The sequence below is a fragment of the Lonchura striata genome, chromosome 4 (genome assembly GCF_046129695.1).
Source record: "Lonchura striata isolate bLonStr1 chromosome 4, bLonStr1.mat, whole genome shotgun sequence".
In the NCBI taxonomy this organism is placed as follows: Eukaryota; Metazoa; Chordata; class Aves; order Passeriformes; family Estrildidae; genus Lonchura; species Lonchura striata.
The window spans coordinates 9,809,325-9,829,807 of record NC_134606.1 but is presented as its reverse complement, the minus strand read 5'-3'; the positions used below and the strand labels follow the sequence as shown (position 1 = coordinate 9,829,807).

The window sequence follows — 20,483 nt, the reverse complement described above, 5'->3', positions numbered from 1 at the left end:
TTTCCTCCAACTTGTCCCCTTTGGACCCCTTATCTAGAATCCTAAAATTCTACTTTTGCACCATGCCACACTAATTACTCCTTATATCAAACACTCAGAGCTTGTAATTCATCCTGTAAGGTTGAAAACTCTTTTCCATGGACAGAGATCACAGACAGTGTCTCTGGGGGCTCTGTCAGGGGGGTTCCTGACCCCTGCCAGGGTCCCAGACCTGCCAGGGCAGCCAGAGGGAAGCCCTGGATTCCCACATTTACCCATTCTACAAGTCCCAGATTTAATACAAGAAACATTCAGAAAGACAGCCTTCATAGAGACCTTGGGTAATTTATTTTCCTGGTAAACAGATTTTTGCAACAGAAATATTGTAATTTTATTATATATTGTCATGGGAAAAAAACCACATTTAAATGCATCAGTCAAGCTGTGCTCATCCTGAATATGAAATAGTCCCAAAATAAGAGATTTAACCTTGCAAGTCCTCCAGTGAAGGATCCTTGACTGAAGAAGTCAGATAAACCTGGCCCCAGGAAGCCCAGGCTATTCCAGTTGTACTGAAATTTAAAAAACAGATCACCACTCTCCACTGTCAAAGAAAAATCTATTAAACTTAGAATCTCATAAGAAAGATCTGTTTTCCCTTCAGAAATATGCTAGGTGGATCAACAGAAAAAATACATCTGAACACAAGACAGATAAGAATGGCAATTGTTAACTCTCAACCACTGTTGGTTTTGTTGGTTTTTTTTGGTTTTTTTTTGTTTGAGAGATTTATGATATTTACATTACTATTGAGGCTACATTCAAATAAATTTGTAGGTTAAATTCTGCCTCAGAAACAAAACCTCACCTCTCATTTTAAGTCACTTAATAAAATCCTCACTGGCACAAAACTTCCACCCACCTATATAAATTATAACCATATTTAGAAAACAGAATTTGGTTGTAATATTGGATCATAAGAGGACACAAACAAAAAATTATAATACCCAAGATGTCACTCTTGGCAACTTCTGGAAGCCAAAGCTGATATGTTATCAGAAAAAAGTTTCTTTCCTTAAATACATTTGTTTGTTAGTTAGTCTAGCATCACTGCCGCACATTTTATATAACATTTTATTTGAAGAGTATTTTATATGAGGCTGAATAAAAATATTTACATAGACAACATGGGAAATTAAATTTTGAATCATAAAATCTCACTGTACAAAAGCAAGATATGGCAGACTCATGGGTAACCCTATTTTGCAGGATAACATCCTGCTGTGCCTCAAGGCTGTAGCAGGTATCCTCTTACACAGAACTGGTTTTATGCTACTTAGGGACAGCAGAGAATTTTTCAATAAAGTTTTAGATTTAAGGTGGATGCTTGTTTTACATATAGGAATAGTTTCTGTGACATGTAAGACTTAATTTTGAAAAGCAAGTCTTTCTTTTGAATACCTTGGTTTTAAAACGTGCTGTGTGAGAAAACTGAGACCTGATTTTCAAAGTGATACATATGTTCAGCTCCAGCAAAATTGCTAAGAATTACAGGTACCCAGCAACTACAAAATCAAACTCATGGTTTGACCTAGGCTTTTTAAGAACAGAAATACCCAATGACCAAGGGTTTTTAATAACAGAAATGCTCTTTCATATTACTGTGGTTTATAGACATAATTAAATAATTTGTTTGTGTGCTCTTGTCTGTTTGCAGACGTGCATCTCTGACATTACAGCTTTTACATCTGAGCAACTTTAGCCAAAGCTGCAGGACTTGGTGAGGTATAAAACTGAATTATCCATAGGTATAGTTGAGCATGTCCATAAATAAGCACATAAATTGAACAAAACTGAACCTGCAAAAAGATCAGGCACTGAACTTTCTTGCTTTTGTAAGAGTCCATTAATATATTAATAGAGGTTTTACATATTTTATACACTCAGAAATATACATATATTTTATCAGTAATGTTTACATACATATGCAAACATATGTGTACACTTACCACACACACACTCACATTCCCTTGTCTACACACATTCAAGTTCTTTATTTTAAAAGAAAATGCCACCATTTAATAAACACTGAAATTGGTTCCAGGTTCTCCGTGATTTTAGAATTATAGAAAAAGGTAATTTACATCTGTCATTGCATGTGACAAAAGATCTGGACTTTACAACCAAATTAAAATAAAAGGAAAGACCAAACACACCCCTCGTGCTACCAGCTTTCCAATTAGGAATCAAGATATCGGAATGAATCTGGTACAACTGCAAGAAGCATTGGCAGCAATTTGTGTGAGTGTTTTTTTACAATAAATGTGGATCTTTTGGAAGATGAATGAGTATGAATTTGTGGTGACCACAAAGTTCTTTCCAGGTCACTGCTGAGCTCCTTTCTTCTTCTGCTCCAGCTCCTGCAGGCGCTCCTCGCGGCACTGCGCGTGCTGCGTGCCCACCTTGTGCGCGGTCTCGGTGGCTGCAATGTCAATCTGGGCGTACCGGGACGATCCACCCCCTGAAACACCAAAGGGCATCCTCTAAAGAACTACACCCTTCACATATTCCTGAGTAAAAAAGCTGTTGTGACTCTTCCTTCACAGATTTCCTGCATTATCTCTGTCCAGTCTCAGAGAAAGCTGCATAAAGGGAGTAAGGTGATAACCACCACTAAAACAAAACACCTCAAAACCTTTGCTGTCTACATATTCTGGTGGTCTGGTTTTCCTCAAATAAGCAAATGAATCATTTGTATTTCTGCCCCAGGTGTGAATCTCCACCCCTATTACTCCCAGTCAATGACAAAATACTAAATAGAACTTGGCTCTCCCACTTCTGGGAGGCTTCCTCACCATGCTGCCAATCAGGAAATGAACAACACCCGCTATTTGAACAGAAAACACTTGTAGAAGCTGGACCTGTTCTTTGTCTGGATTAGGCACCCTGTGAATGTTTACCAGAGCAGCCACCTTCAGCCTCACACAGAATGCCACTTCAGCTCATTTTTCTTGGCAACAGGGGAGACAAAAGCTGCTCAGTCTGTTAAGCAGTAAAATACTTCTATAAGGCTAGAGGCCGGGAAAACTTGAATATGAAAAAAATAAAATATTTATGGTCATTACAGGCACCTTTAAAGTTACACAGTTTGAGATGGGGAGGATAGCTGACAATTATGAAAATGTATAGCATTTAACTATTCATTTTTAATTACTTGGTTCATTGTCTTTAAAATTAAGAGAAAATATTGCTTTTATATTTCAACACAATGTTGTAGAGACAACTACATTAAGGTCTGGGAGAAGCTTAAAATTACATAAAGCAAAAAGCATTGGAAAAGTGCTAGCACTTCAAAGTTAATAAAATTGCTGAAATTAGAAGTATAAAAATTAAAATCTTTATAGCTGAGAAGTATAGATGGAAAACCTATAAATATCAAATGAAAGGAATTAAATACCAGATTCTGATGAGAAGCTTGCTGTAGCAAGGACTGCATCTCTAAATGATGACACATGGCAGATGTATTGCATGTTTATGTGCCAATTGCCCAAGTTAAGCATTAGAAGTAAAATATAAAATCCAAACAAAATAATAAAAAAAATTAAACAAAAACATAAAAAAATTAAATTATTTGCATTCTCTCTGCAGCACTTTCACATGCCCACATGGAGAGCAGATAGAAGAACACTGTGTTCTGTTCTGAATCATTTGCTGCATGGCTCCAAAGCCAGTGTCTTCAGGAGCAAGCCCTGTACACCCACAGCTCTGTTTCTGAAGCCAAGAAAGAAAAATGAGGTAAGTGTAATCCTAATATGCAATGAAAATCTTGAGAACACAAGCAAATTACTGTCTTTCAAACTCCAGAGTTTGAAACGTTCACTGTAGAAGGAGCGCACCTGTCAAAAGGATGCAACATCTTATAGAATTTCATTACTCAAAAATCTTTTCCAAGAAGAGATACCAATTAAAGAAACTGTCTCAGAAACATAGCAGGGTTCAGCTCCTCTGTTAGCAGAAGCCTGTGGGTAGATCATGGAATCATTAAGGTTGGAAAATACCTCCAAATCACTGAGTCCAAGCTTTGACCAAGCACTACCATCAACTAAGCCACAGCACTAAGTGCCACACATCAAGTCCTTTCCTGAACAGTTCCAGGAATGATGACTCCATCATTTCTCTGGGAAGCCTGTTCCAATGCCTGACCATACTGTCAGTGAAAAAAATTCTTCCTGATGCCCAGCCTGAACCTCCCTTTGGGAAGCTTGAGGCTGTGTCCTCTCCTGTCACTATTTCCTGGGAGAACAGGCTGACCCCCACCTGACTACAACCTCCTTTCAGGCAGCTGTAGGAGGGATGAGGTCCCCCCTGAGCCTCCTTTTCTCTAGGCTGAACACCCCCAGCTCCCTCATCTGCTCCCTATATGAAATTTGGATTCCACATACCCTATACATTCTGCATATTCCTTGCTGTTTAAAAGTATCACAGACTTCCTTACCTCTTATGCTTGTGCTAGATTCTTGAAGTTCCAGTTCCATGTAGTGAAGCTGTTTTTTGGAAGTAGGGCTGACAGGAATATTAACATAAGTGGCTGTCTCACTGTGTGGTCGATCTGGTGTAGGGACATCAGCTGAATAACCTACAGCCCCTTCTGAAATAAGTAACAAGTTACAACAGGCATGTTTGCAATGAGCAATGTCTGTGCAGACACACTGCAAGCAAACACTGAGCAGCAAGAACTCTGCTTCCCAGACAGCACATTCCTCAGTGGCAGATGGGACATGAGAAAACTACAGCTTCTACTTTAAATGTCCTGAGACACTCAGCAAGTCAGGATCTGTGCAGAATGCCACGGAGGACAGAAAGGGCTGTGTTCTGCTGTGCTGTGGCAGAAGGCAAACACTCTGCAGCACTACCTCACAAGGCTTCCACCTCTACCTTAGGTTAGTAAAGCTTTATATGAAGTAATTTGTTCTAGGAAGATGTTAACTACTATATCATCTGCAAGAAAGAAAGCAAGATCAGTAGAGGTTCTTAAAGCATATCCCAAAAACAGGGACTGAAGAACTGTTTCAAGCAAAGGGAGGGCAAACTTGAGGAGACAATGTTGACAGCTTCCCTGTGCAGAATTGGAAAAGATAGGAAGGAACAATGCCAAAAGAGGACAACAAAGTATTAAAGGACCTCCATTGCAGGAAAAAAATAGTGGGAAAACACTTCTAAATAGTAAAGGTCACAAGAACTGTAGAGGAAATCCCACAGAGTTTTCTTGAACTGTCTAAAAAAGACACAGACCAACACCTACTAGGAAACAGTTCCTATAAAACAATTTTCACTTTAAAAAAAACAATTTTTGTCTACTAGTTTAACTCTCAAGACTTCATCTAGCCCTGCTTTCATTTTAATTTTGTCTGCCTTTTCAGTCTGGTTGGAGTCCTTAGCCTTAAAGACTTTCTACTCTTAAGTCAGTTTGAGACAGAGGAGTGCAGAGGGAATACAGCATCACTTTGAGGTTCTCCTTTTTTCATGAAGTTCTTCTCTTAAGCTCTTCCTTGTCCCCACAAAGAACTCATATCAAACCCCTTTTTTGTCCATTTAGACCCTATTGAGATGTGAACAGAGAGGCAGCAGGATATCAAGGCATTTTAGAGAATAGGGAAAAATGATTTCTTATATCCAGACAACAGCTGCAGTGAAAAACCATTGAGGGAAACTTTTTCATCTCCTTGGATGAAATAGCTCATACAATGTTAGGCAACAGTATATGGGCATGTTCCAGTATAATGGAATCTCCCCAGGCTTAAGCTGTTTAAATCAAAGGAGTCTACTGTACAGTCCAAAAACTGAAAAGCCTTGCAATTTGGCCAATTTTCTCATAGATTTTCATTACAAAAACATAGGAAAATCCAAAAAGTATACAAAATTTCTCTGCCAGTCAGACTTCAAGTTGTTGTTGCAAAGCAAGATGTTAAGAACAAAATGATAAAATCAATGCAGACCGAATGCAGAAGAAATTTTTACATTTTCATGAAATATCATTCTCAGAAGTTATTTTCAATTATTGTGTCCAAGGTTTTGCAAAAGAATTTGGCCTTATTGAGCAAGAAGGGACTCAGAAAAATCATAGCATTCAAAACCTGCATCACAAAATGTTAGAAGTGGCAAGCAAGTGACAATCTTAAGTACAGAGTCACGAATAGTCCTAAAGGAAAAGATAATTTTTGAAGTCTTTCTGTGTTCTGTAAAAGTGTTATAACAGAAGTGTTAAGTGAAGCATCCTTGAAGTTAGCTAGCATGAAAACTAACAAGATCCCCTACAGAACTAAACAGTTCACAGCTTTAAGGAAGCTGAATATCATACCTGATGCAAACAAGCCAAGCAATTTTCCTGAGATCTAAAAAGCTACAAATGGAGAATTGGTAGGCCTTGTGCAAGAAAAGCAAAAGAAACAGAGAGGGGGAAAAAGCAAAACCTGGAAACAGTTGAGTATTAATCTCAAAGGAAGAAGGAGAAGAAAAAAAGAAAAAAAAAGAAAAAAGAAAAAAGAGAAAAGAAAAATAACAGTTGGGCAAACTGGAATGGAAGGAAAGAAAAGGAAAAGCCTTCTGGAGTTTAGTCAGTGCTGTCTCAATAGAAACTGTGCTTTCTTTGTAAACATAGGAATATTTGGGTTTCACTTTTTTCCTTAAAAAACCCAACCAAGCAAACAAAAAAAAAAAAACAAAACCTTATTAGGCACTGAAAACTGGCTTTTATTTGTTTGAAGAGAAGAGTTTATTTAAAAAGCATGGTCAAATGTTCCAACTAATGAAAGCATGGTGCACGGAGTGAGCCATGGACAGTGCTTGCAGCAGTCCCTTCTGGGTGGACAAAGACAGGAGGTGTTTCCAAGAGGGGTCAAAGGGCCAGTATTTGAGAACATTGTGAAAGGAGGATTTGAGAGAAGAACAGACCACAATGCATGGTTAAACATTCTGAAAGAATTGCTAGAATATTATGATTGCTTGAAGAGAAAGGGGGAAACTGTAGGAATCAAAAAAGATGGTCAAGCAAGTAACAGAAGAGCAAAAGTGAAACTTTAGTGGGCCTCAACTGAGGGGAAAAGAAAGGAAAAGACCATAACTGGGGAGGGAAGAAGAAAGTTCTATTTGAAATTGGTGTTGCAGCCTTTCCTTCAGCAAGTGTTAGTTATTCATATTTTCTACCCAGGATGGGCACCGTTCTCAGAAATGAACAATAAATTATACAGAACGAAAACCAGCACTATAACTACATCCCAAAGATAAGTGTGTGTGAGCATGCATGTAAAGCTGACATGTTCAAAGGGCAACACTTCAAAAATTACACTTAGAAGAGATCTAAACAATTAAAAAAAAATGAAAAAGAAACAAGAGGTGTTAGTGACCTCTGACACAAAAATCTGTACTCACCAGGTTCCTCAGAACTAGTTGGAGTTCCAGGTTCTGAAGGAAGAGTTAGCATCTCATACCCACCTTTAGGACCTAGAATACAGGAACACTGTTAATGGCTTTGGATTTAGGAATTTGTGCCATATAATCAAAGCCTATGCTTTTCTGGTTTTGCCTTGTAACCTTTTAAACTACATCATACAGAATAAATCTACAGAACTAAATTAATAAATCATACAGAACTAAATCTCAGAAAGCATAAACAGTGGCTAGTGCTGACTTCTCTGTGACAGTAATGTCAGCATTTCCTTATGAGCATAACAGCAAGGAAATAAAATTTAGGACACTTGTACAACCCTTCACACTGAAGGCCACTGAAGCCACCAGCAGTGCATTTTGCTGTACATCAGTGTGGGAGCAGAGCTGTCTTGCATGCATGAATCAGGGAGCAATGCGTGGGTGATCTTGGGAGCATCTGGAAGACTCTTGTTAAAATTCCACCTCCAGCATGATGGATAACTTCTTGATTTCTGAAAAACCATCAAAAATGCTCAAGCTAGCCCTTACAAAAACTACTTTGCTTGGCAAGTGCAAATCACCATCTTTGCAAAAGAGACAGGCTGCACAACATCATTGGTCTTTCCTGAACATAAAGCTGAAAAGAGATGCCCACGTTTCTTCACAATCTCAAACTCCACTCCAGTTAAAACCAGGCAAGCAAAAATGCTGTGTCCATAGAATGAACATGTTGCAATTAATTTTGAATGACAAACACATATAATTCTATCTGCTGGCAGTGGTTATTTTTTTTCCTCCATTATCATAAAGAAGTATATTTAAATGTGGTGGGTGTTTTTTCCCAGCATATCATTGTTAGGGTACAGGATTTCTCATGGCCTGAGGTGAATTTTTTTTTGGTGGATGCCCTTTGTTAAAGTGATGGCAGCATTTTACTGCTGTGAATAAGATTACTGCTTATACTCTGTCAGTTATCTCATCTGTCACTGCCTCTTCTAAACTTATCCCATCTGTCAATGCCTTTCTGACAAAAACTCCTCAAAGCAAAAAACCCAAAGAAATACGTAAGCCTTACAATAGAGAATCAAATCATGCATTACCTTTAATATTTTCTGAAGTTTAAAGTAATTTAAGTTTAAATTTGTTTCAATTTACATGCACACACACCTCATAATTACTTACCAGCTTGGAGATTGTGCCCTCTATGCACTTTCAAAGACCCAGAAGCTGTCATGACAGAAGCACTACCTGTTTTCAAAGACAGGGATTCACATTAAATCTGAATACCTGTTTCATTTGTAGATGTTTCTAAAACACATAGAAACAAACTAAAACAAAATGCAAAAAATTACAAGTCATTGTTCTTCATTTAGCCAATTTTTAAAAAATTTTTGCTAAACTCTTTATCCTGAGTTTGTGGTATTAAAATCTAAATCTGTTGTTTTCTTTGTTTAGAGAGAAAGGATGCCTTCTATACCTAAGGATGCTGTCCCTCCCTGTTTGTGGTGAGTACTACCTTCCTCACAGGGAAAGCTGTCTTGAGCTGAGAAGTAAAATGGCAATGAGAATGGTGCTGAGAGATGCCTTGGTAATCCATAATGTAGCTTTAGCAACAGCAAAGCTTGAAGCATCCTTTAAAACCTGGTCAGAGTGGATCCAAAACCTATCTAAGTGAAGAAGAAAACTGCCACACTTCAGCAATCCACCAGCCCTGTTTAGACTTGGATACAGCAGGCCAGAGGCAAGGGAACACATGGGATTGAATCCAGGTTCTTGTGAAACATTCTCCCAGTGTTCCAGCCATGGACACCCCAGAGGGCACAGCCTCCCTCCCTTCCCCAGCCTGATTCTGGCCAGCAGGAAGCTGCATTGGGGAAATTTGAAGAAACAAGAGCCATCAGCTCAGAAACCTGCAGGGTGGCAGCCCTGCAGTGTGGTTTGTCTGTGTCGGAACTAAAAATGTCCCTCAGACATTTTTGGATGTTCCGGGCCCAGGTCAGAAGCATTTGAGACCCTGGCAGGCAGCTGGAAACAGCTGTGATTTTGGATTTGAACCATGATTTACCAACCTTGCAGGAAGAACAAGAAGTCACAAAAGTTTAGATATTGTAATAGAAGTAGTCACAAAGTAAAGGGAAGAATTTTTGAGTGCTGTACAGGGGGGTTTTAAGTCTTATACAGGGGGATTTTGGTTTTGTACATGGGGATTGTAGTAGATAGGGACAGGCGAACGGAAGATTTCGGGATGTGACGGAAAGAAAGACCCCTTCCCCCTCTCACCCTGCAACATGTTATCCATTACCCCAAAGAATGTAACCACACCTAACCCAGTAGTTTTCCACTCCTGACTAACCCTAGAGACCCTACCAACCCCCCCTGACGTAGCAGAGTCCCCCAAGACTATTTAAACCCATGAGATAAGATAATAAATGCTTTCGACCGTCCACCACACTGGGCCTGCGTGTGTCGTTGGCCCGAGTGGCCCAGGGGAGACTGGGCTGCCGTGCTGTTCCTTGAAACCAGGTCGCCTTGCCTTCCCCTGAAGGCAACAGGGGATCAGATGTTTTAAGATGGAGGGATTTGGGCCTGCCCTGTCCTCCCTCTTTCTTCTTCCTTACCTCCATGTTCTTTGTGATGTTGGCACTCACAGATTGGTTTAGAGTAGAAAGGCACCATTTAATGTAGGTAATAAGCATTGGGGAAAAACTATAAACATTTAACACGTAATGTACCATATAAAAGATAGAAAAGCACCATTTAATATAGGTAATAGGCATTGGGGAAAAACTGTAAACATGTAACACGTAATGTATCATATAAAAGAGAGCAGCAGCCCTGGGTGGGGAGCGAGGAGAAGGGAGTCAGAGAGGATGTCAGGGTGTGTGTGTGCCTCTGCCTGAGATGCTGAGCAAACCGCAGCAGCCCGAGAAGAAAATCTTTTCGATAACTTGCAATAAACTGCCTTGAGACCGAACAACAAGAGCCTGCCGAGCCTTTCTTTGGAAGCTCGGGTTGGAGGAGAGACTCTTCCACCACACGGAGCCACCCCCGAGCCGGGGTGAGCCCGGCGTGTCTGCACTCACACGTTCGCTCTCCCAGCAGCATCCCCACCGCCGGGCTGGCTGCGGCTCCCTCGGCCCGGCCAGCCCGGGATCCCTGCTCCTGCCGCCCTCACTGCGGACACCTCGGAGAGAGGAGAGGCTTTTCCTGCCCGCCAGGAGTAATGGTGGGACTGCCTGTGCAGGAGCCGGAGCTGAGCGGGCGGCGGGGGAGGCTGGAGCGCTGCAGCCCGCCGGGCTCACACAGAATCAACACCCTGCTGAGCTGGTGGATAGTCCCTGAGCAGGTGAGACACTGCTCTGCAAAGCGTTTTGAAAATAGAGTCCAAAAATTACCACAGCTCTTATGCAACATGAAGAAATTCTCTAAGATAAATATTCTGAAATAGCTAAGAAAGCTGCACGGCACCGGAATCTAAAAAAAAAAATGGTAATTTCTTTTTTTTTTTTTTTCTTCCTGTATAAAGTATACATACAATTTTAATTCTAAATCTAAGGGTTTCCAAGCTTGTAAAATTAATCCGAGTTTTATAAAATAAATCTAAAAAGCCAGTCATTATTTTACTTAATGAGGACAATGGATTAAAACAATAGTAAAAAACTGTTTCAAAAGGACACAACTAAACCAAAACCTTTAGTTTGTTGTCTTTATGTACATGAAAGCATATATTGGGTAATCCAAGGCTACAAAATTCAATTTTAAAGTATGCCGTACTGAGAATCTGATTTTGTATTTTAACAAATGAGGTCAGATTGTAGAACCTTTACAGATTGTAGAACTCTGGTGAGGACTTAACAACTAAAAATGTTATTTGGATTTTTTTTTTTTTACCAAGACTGCTGATAAAAATAAATGCAAAAATAAGACAGCCCCAGGCTAGCTGATTTACTTATATTTTCCCTTTAACTCGTCTTCCTTTTTCTCATATCAGTGCATCCTCTCTCTGCATTGAAAACATCAGAATATATTTTATGAAGCCAAAAGGTCCCTTTACTTTGAAGAAAGATTAGAGCCTTATGCTAATTTCAGCATCATCACAAAACTAGTGTGGGGTTGGGTTTTTTATTCCCTCAAAAATTTATGGCAATTCAACAGAAATTATTCCAGAGGCATTGTGGATTCTCAAGCAACATTTTTAGGATCTGTGAGGAACACCCAGGACAGGAAAAGAACTTTAAAACAATAAGATATTCCAATCCATTTATGGTCAAGTTTAAATTTTCCCATTCGGAGCTTATTTAAAAGAACCATGTTAATGTTTCAGGACTTGACCTGTTGCATTTTCCTCATTTTCAAATCTGGCAACTAACAAATATTTACATAGTCAAATCTCTCAGGAAATTTTTTTTGAAGCTTTGAACTTCATCATATAAACACATGTCAACAGAGATCAACCTAGATATTTTCTTCCTCCTTTTCAGCTACTGAATAAACTGGTTTGTTTCTTATTCATGAATTCAAAGATAATACTTGCAGGAATGGAAAAAGCAAGTTAGCAAGATAAATTTCTGAGCAAAAAAGTATCCAGCAGGAGACAGACGCTCCCTTCCATTATTCTTCTCATTTTACAAGGGATTGTTAAGAATATTTTTATTCAGTTTCCTCTGCCATTTAGGTCTGTGTGGCTGACTCACTCAAGTGTTTCTCAGAACTGAGTATCTCATCAAGAGAGTTACTTCTCTTCTACTTTCCTCAATGTGTAAGAGGAAGAAGGTAATCAAAATGTGACAAAATTAAAATAATTTGCAGTATATTTTGAATTCCGACATTTGATTAGGCTCAAAAGTTTAATGTAGCTCAGTGAAGATGACAACTATTTGAAATATGCCCTAGCTTTATAATTACTTTATGCCCATTGTTCAAAAATAAGGAGAGTTTATAGCACATGTGCTACAAGAAAGAGCCATGAAAAAAATAACAAGAGGGAAGATGGAATATAAACTATAAACTGAGCCCAGACAGTTTACATTTTCAAATCTTCTGACCTATCATTGCATGACCAGTGAGGAGACACACACAGCCCTGCACTGCATTTACCAAGTGATCACTTCTCTATCCAGCCTCTTTGAGGGGTAGGTCAGAAACGCTTCAGCTCTGGGATATTAAGGAGTCAGGACAGAAGAAAACACCACATTCTGTGATAAAAGCCTGCTTCTAGTTGAATTTAAACTACTTTTATTATGAAGAACTTTGACCCACTCACCCAAGCACCATTCCCATCTCCTCTGAAAACAGATCCCTTGCTTGAAAGAGCATCCAAAGGCTGAAGCAGCTGAGTGGCAGGAGGAGCCCTGCAAGAGCACCAGGAGGTTGCTGCATGTAAATGCAACAGGAGACTTCCTGCTCCTGTATATTTGCCCTAAAAAACCTCCCTGTTCGTTCTCTTTGATTTTCAAAGTAATTTCATATATTTTCTGCTATACAAAGGACATTATCTGCAAGACATAAAAGCTGAAGGGGATACTTAAAAATGTTTACTTGCTCTATAGATTTCTTCATATTCAGGAATGCCTCCTGTCTCTCTAACAGGCAACTTTAAAAGTAGTAGAATCTCTCAAAATTAGAAATGCATTCAAGCACTCTGTTCAAATATTGCTCCTCAAAGATGTCTATTTAGTTTGTGCAAAAAATAACAGAGGGCCTAACTACCTCTAGCAATTTTTCATCTTCCCATGCTGTGGGCCATCCCAGCCCAGCCCTGTCCTTAAAACTGCAAAAGCATTAAGCTAGAATTATTACCATTTCCCTGTGCCAGGAAATTCAGTGTCTGGGGTTTTTTTGAAAAATACCTTCAAAGATGCTTTGCATACATTAATTCAAAAATCTTCATACATGTGAATCTATGCTGGCTAGGGATGAAGGCCACACACAAAACCAAAATTTTTTTCTAAAATTTGAAATAATCACTATATGGGCAAATAAGGCCCTCACCTTTGTGTCCTATAAGACTTCCCCAGATTTCAGTGTCAGAGAAGGCGTGGGGAAGCAAATCACAAATAAGTAAAGACCAGGATTAGAGGGTTACTGTGGCACAGGCTCAGCACCTTCTGTCACCCCCAGTACAGAGAACAGGATCTGCTGGATCTGCTCAGCCCAGAGGATGAAGAGCAGCATTGGGACCATTCACTGACATGGTTTCCCCACAGTTTTCCTTCCCCCCTGGGAAAAGACCTCTCTTAACTCAGACAGTCACCAAGGCCAACATTTAGTTTGTAAATGCAATATGTATTTTAATAAGTTTACTTTTTCTGGGCTCCTATATTTCTTCCCCTACAGAATTATTTTAAATGGACTTGTAGAATAAAGCAGGAATAAAGAAAAAGAATAAAGAAAGAGCATACATGCCATATTATGGCAGGGTTTCATTAATCAGTTTCTCATTAGAGTGATGCTTTTCTATTACAGTGTTTAACCCTATAAGGTATGATATGACATATCTATGGTGTTCAACACACAGTCCTTCACTAGCTAAATAAAAATATCAGAGTGCAGTTGGCCTTCCTAGAGCTGAAGAGCTGACAGCACAAATCCTGAAAAAAAGTGAGAATTTCAAATTTTCAACCTAAGAAATTATAACCACCACAGTATGGCCCAGATTCTTCTTTCTCTTTGCTCTGAATTAATTCCCTAAAAGCTGACTCCTAAGCTTGGAATAAAAGTATCATGCTGCATAGGTATGCAATAAAAATATTTTAAAATGCACAAAAAAGCACCTAGTTTTCATTAGAAAAGCTAAGCTGTCAGACAGCTGACTTTATTTTCAGCACCTGTTATATACTTAATTTTATTCTTTCTTCTTGTCTGTCTGCCTTGAGTCCCTATCTACCTAATAAAAGTTTAATAGAGATACAGTGTTCATAATCAGCATTCAGGTGATATTTCAGCTGAATTCCAATCCACAGCATTGTTTTATGTGTATTCCTAAATCCATCCCCTCGGAACATTTCTCATCAAGCTTTGTGTAGGTTTGGTATGGCAAGCAAAGGGGCTCAGAGAGCAAGATTGTCTGCTGCAATGACAATGAATTTGCTCCCGTGGAATAAGGGGGGAAATGGAAAAGAAGAGAGAATTTACAAGTCAACAAGCAAAACTGAAAGTGCACTGCTTCCCTCGAAGCATATTTGTTACTTGTCCATTCACCTGCTGGTTTTTGTGGCACAGGGAGATCAGGGAAGTTTAATTTGAGTGTTGAAATCCTCTGGGCTGGGCCAGGCCCATGGGAATGCCCAGGCAAGCAGCTCCCCTGTGGGAACTGGGAAAGGATGAAAGTTGCTGAAATATGGTGCATAGAGCTGGCATGAAATGCCTTCTCCAGGGACTGCAACATCCCTAGGCACTTCTGCAAGTTATTCCAGCTCCCAGCCTCCCTTCTCTAAAATAGGAGTCTTGGGATTCAGTCTGCTCAGCTCATTTGGAAGGGGTTGGCAGCTAAGGACAGAAATAGTGGCATTTCCCTAAGGACAAAAATAGTGACATTTCCCCTCCACACAAAACAGCCTCATGGTTTAAACATCATTCATAAAAGAAGATTGCTGTGACAGACTTTACTCAACTGAGAAAATACAAATATTTTTAAGGAAATAATTTGCCCCTATGAGTAAGAGCTAGAGGTTCCTTATCTAAGGTGTTGCAATGGAATAGAAAGGAGAACAAGATTAAAATAAGAGGCTTAAATTACAATGAGAAACAGCACAACTGCTAGGAAATACATTGTAAATGTAAGAATAGCAGAGGACTTTGGATAATTCAAGGTGGATTAAGGATTCTCACTGCAGAACTAAACAAACATCTGTCAGACATACACAGAACAACCAAACATCAGGGCAGAGACTCTCACTAGACAACTGCTTCAGTCCTATTTTTCCTTCAGTGCTTTGGTTTATAGTACCAGAAAGGCAGTGAAGATAATGGCAAGATCTTCAGCTCACCATTCTGTGAAGGAATATTGTTTCACCTCCCCACACTGAATGTGGATCTTATTCATAATCCCTTAACTCAAAGCACATAAGCAGTTCCTGAGAAAAAGCCCTACATACTTCTCTCTGAAATTGCAACCACCAGATCAAGCTGCAGGGTTTCTTAAGCAGTCATGGGAGTCTCTGTACAGGTCCCATGAGACTGCTCACACAAAATGTACCAAACTCAGCTGTCTCCAAATCCAGCAGTCTCAGGAAATCTGAATCATATTTTTGAACCTCTATCCTGTCATGGTATTTTGAGGTCCATCATAACTATAAATGCAGTCTATTATACTTAAGAGCACACATTCACACATCATACAACTCCAAAGAATCCCTTACCTTTATCTGTAGTACAAAGCTATGATAACAATGGGAACATTTTCCTCCTACAAACTCAAGTAATCTAATTCAGTGTCTCTTCCTAATCAGTATTTACAAAGTTATTTATAACAAAGGCAACCAAATTATTTAAACCAGAATTAAATTATTCACCCCAACTTGTTTTTTTTTCCATCTAATAATACAACTTAGAATTGTTGACATATTTTAAACACTTTTTGCCATTCGAATGAAACACAATTCTCTAAAGTTGCTGAGTCTGTTTCTCAGTATATCGAACTAAAAGGAGAGAGTATCCACATTCCCTACCAATAAACTGAAAAGCACACAAACAATTGATTTGTGACTGTTTAATTCCATGTATTGCTACAAGAGCATGTATTGCACAGAACATGTGTAGCCCAGGAAGAAATGAATTTTCATTCTACAGTGTATTTGAATGAAAATATGATTAAAAAAAAAGTGTTTGTGAGTGAACCACTATACTAAGAAATGTTATATCTGGGTGTTGGGTATTAGGTAAGTAAAATCATCCATGCTAGCAGAGATATTTGCTATGTATATGCACAATACAGGTTTTGAAAGTAGTTACCTCAAATTAGTGTGCCTCTATTTTGTTCTCAACAACGGATAATATTCTCTCATAATAAAGAGCCACTGACAAGTTCTAATACAGTTCCTTTAGTCCAATAAAACAGTGTGAATGACTGCTCAGCACCCTGGAACCTTCAGTTAACACCTTAGATGAAATATTCAAATGCTACAGAACTATTTTGAAAGCTTTTCAATGCCAAGTTCAATTATGCTTAAAATTTCACCCATATAAAAGAAAAAACTTTAATATGAAATAATAATAATAATTATTATTATTATTATTATTACTCATTTAAATGAAATATCTAAGGATAATAAAAATGCAATGAGACACAGAAAACTTCAGCTCCTTTTGTATTCTGAAAAATAGTTTTAATATTGAAGAATAAAATTGCACTGTTATATTGGAACATTTGAGAGGTGAAACCTCAGAAATAAAATTTCACTCACTGGCTTTAGATGCTGCATTTGTCTTAAACAATTATATTTTTCCTGCAAGAGTTATTTTCATAAACTGCATTTTTCCAGTGTATGAGACAATAAAATGCACCTGCTGAAACTTCTTTAGTCTTGTATCTTCTCTCTCTGTTGATATAAAAATCTATCCTGTATTTCTGCATTTCCAATTTGCTTCGTGATAGGTTTTACCAAAACAGCTAACTCCCTCATATGCATGAATAGTCTGAGATTAAGTTTTTTGTCAGATGTTGTTTGCACCCAAAATTAACTTGACACTGAAATTAATACAGAAATAACATTGTGCCCACCACATGCAGCAGAAGTTTCCCTGTATTTAAACACACTTGAATCATAAATATTCTGGTTTTTTTTGATTTGAGTGGTGGACTAAAAACCTGAGTACCAAAGGGAAAGATAAAATTAATGATCCAATTTGGGCTTCTACTTACACCTCTATAAATCAAGAGTAATTCCACTGACTTGAGTGGAATAACTATCAAGAAGATCTGCTAAATGCTTCTGGATTTTCTCCTACTAAGACAGAAGAAGGAAGGAGTTATTTTTAACCTTCACCAGAGACACCTCCTGATCCTGAGTACCTTACTGGATTTGTTCTCACAAGAATCCATCAGTTGCACTGCTTTATGTACTGGCCAAGGTTTTTTAAAGTAGTAAATAAACCCAAGCACAAAAAGCTCCATGTCTGTTGGAGGTGGGCATCTTGTGAAATTTAATGGATCTGATGAATTAGCAGGTAAATTATTTAAGGAATGGAAAAGCATTTAAAATATTAACCAAATTCTTTGCACAGATCTCTCCAAGGTCTAACCCAGAGAGGAATCACACAAAACTAAATGCTTATGAAATGTTTTCCTTGAAGTAAATGATAACTCAAAGGTGTCAGACCAGTTTGGCTGCATTAGACAGGGAACTCGAGTGACCAGCACATTCTACTGGTAGAGAGGTTCACAATGCAGGATGGTCAGTGCCTGTGCATAAATAATCTTTCCAGGCCAGATACTCAGTGCCCTCTCATTAAGGATTTTGTTGGTCAATCAATAGTTTCACTGACACAAGAGAAGCATCTCCCAGTTGCTTCTGGTAAAGATTCATTCCTGTGATTTTATGTTATTTAGGGAACTGGCTATACACACTGAACATAAAAATCATGTTTGCCTTTAGTGCAAATACAGCCTAAAAATAAAAAAATTCTTGTTGTTCTTTGAACATGTAAGTAGAAAAGGCACTAAACAGCTTTTTAAAGAATAATAACTTTGAACCTCTTCAGATTAAGAAAAGAAAGGGGGAAACAAATATATGAATCTTTTCAACCAAGGTTATTAGAGATTACAATGTACTTCATAATTGCAAGTCATGAATTGCAGCAGCAAAACCAACCATGAATAGGACACCTCTCAATATAGTATTTATTTCTGCTTCCATAAATCTTTTCTCTTATCACAATTTGAGACTTAAACATCATTGTTAAATGAAGTAAGTAACTAAATGGCTCCTACCTGATATAGCTGGTAAGGCTCCAGACTGTAATACTGCTGTTCCCTAAAGAAAACAGAAAATTTTAGAATGAAAAATCTTTTACAAGAAGTGGAAAATTGACAAAATACAGAAGGTATATAAAAGTAGAAGAGAGGAGAAGCAATCAGAAATGTGGCCACGATTTCATTTGTGAAAGAGAAAAACACAGCATTTCAGAAAATATTAGATTATACTTGACAAAGATGCAAAAACGCCAACAGAAGTTTGATGTGTGAAATTACAACAGATGTGGGACACAGTTAAAGTATTATTGAAATTATAGGAAAGATAAGAAATCAGATAAGATCAAACAAGACTCAGCTTTGTTTAGATAAAGAAATGAGCCTGAGATAATAAAAAATAAAAGCAGTGTTTTGTTATTAAGTGATTTTTTCAGTCTTTAACATTGTCTTAATTTCCCTTTTCAGTGCATCATATTCTATTATTTCTGCAACTCTGAGGCCTCCTGCTGCAATCCTCTGTAAAGCAGAGGTTTCACCAGCAATGGCAACAGCAAAGGCAACACAGCAGAAAGAACAATAGAGATGTAAAAGCTACCTTTTATAATTCTACAAAACACAGCAAAACACACTTTTGCCTGTAGGAGAACCTTTTATAATTATTATGGCAGCATGTGCAAATGTAAGTGCATGGTTTTCAAATGCAGAACATAATGCAGATCTCAACCCACCCTGTGATTACATCAGAGGAGAAAAGGGGTAAGTGACCTCACTCAAATCATACGCTTTTGTTACACCTGCTATGATACTCAGACAAAAACTAACATGATTACCTAAGGCCTGCATGCCTCATAGTATTACTCATAAATATAAGTTAAATATCCTCATATTAACATATAATCTTTTGTCAGTGGCCCAGGAGCTGAGTGCTGGGCTCTGTGTGCCTGGCTGCAGCCACCCAGCAGTACAGCAGCCTCGGTAAGCAGATATTCACCATCCCTGCAGCACACACCAGGAGCTGCATGCCCAGGGCTATTTTAGCTCTGCTGCTGATCTGGCTGCTGTCAGGTGACATTCATTTTTTATGTTCTGCTTCCAAATATCTTGGGTAGACTTCAATGATTGATGTTAGGAGAAGCAGTGGTTTGATATGCTGGGTCATTATTCATAGATTAGCTCGGTCGCCCTAGAAAGCTAAATGGAACTTAAGCCTGGCATTTCTTTCAGTGTATACAAATAACCACCATGGCACATAATCCTTTTCACAATCAAAATGGGGTTTTCTTTTCTCCCTTCTGTCTGTATCTGGAATATCTTTGCCTTCCTCTCACCTTTTTTATTTCATGGGGTTTTCTTTTCCCCCTTTGTGTATATTTGGAATATCTTTGCCTTCCTCTCACCTTGTTTTTAGCTTTAAAGTTTCATTTTATTATATTCAAATTTTCGCTGACTTTAAATTTCATTAAAAATGTGATTGATCACACCAGTTCTCATTAAAAAAATCAGCAGTTAAAAATACTGTCCCATAGGAGCAGGCCTACCCATCTCTATACAAAATTTCAGTGATTACATACCTAATCCTCGTCTGGTGCTGCTTATGGGAGTTTTGGTCTTTGGGTCCAAGATCAGCCTAAAAATCCAGATCATCTAATAGAGCAAAGATACTGTACTGCACAGCTTCCTGGCTATAGAAATTTTGCCAGATTCATAGTAACAAAAAGCACCAGAACAGTTTTGCAAGCTCACCTCTGTGGCAGAAAAAGGAGACAGAATCTTGCAAGTTAGGTGAATATAAATAAAAAATAAAAAAAAAAAAAAAATACTGCCTTCAAACAAATTTTTCCCATTATTGGCTATGATGGATAGCTGATCAGTATTAACCAAGCATTTTCACAGAGCCAAAATACTTTTGTTTCCTATTTTGCCTCCTAAAAAGTAATAACCTACACTTCCAAGAAAAAGCTTCTGTAGGTTTGAATGCTGAGAAGGGTTCTATCATCACTGGCAAGAGGAATGAAATGCCAGTCACCTGATAACTGTGTCAACATTTCAGACACACCTCATCAGCCACAGCTTATGTAATTCCCTCTGTGTATCTTTAGAAATAAAGCTTTTCTTTCAGCTCATCTAAGTTTGGCAGCTTTTTATAGCTCCATTATTCTGCGCCTAC

At 38.4% G+C, this 20,483-nt stretch overlaps 1 protein-coding gene across 2 annotated transcripts in view; it reads right to left on the bottom strand.

Annotated features, from left to right (window-relative positions):
- Window positions 1-308: 308 nt before the first annotated feature.
- DOK7 (docking protein 7) overlaps window positions 309-20,483 on the bottom strand; it is a 60,166-nt gene continuing 39,991 nt past the window's right edge. For both annotated transcript variants that reach the window (XM_031504586.2, XM_077782732.1), the window contains 5 exons: window positions 18,335-18,377; window positions 8,587-8,652; window positions 7,408-7,479; window positions 4,475-4,627; window positions 309-2,500 (listed from right to left, as the gene is read on the bottom strand). In XM_031504586.2, the coding sequence (XP_031360446.1) occupies window positions 2,364-2,500; window positions 4,475-4,627; window positions 7,408-7,479; window positions 8,587-8,652; window positions 18,335-18,377 (471 nt within the window). In that variant the 3' untranslated portion in view covers window positions 309-2,363. The remainder of the gene's footprint in view (window positions 2,501-4,474; window positions 4,628-7,407; window positions 7,480-8,586; window positions 8,653-18,334; window positions 18,378-20,483) is intronic.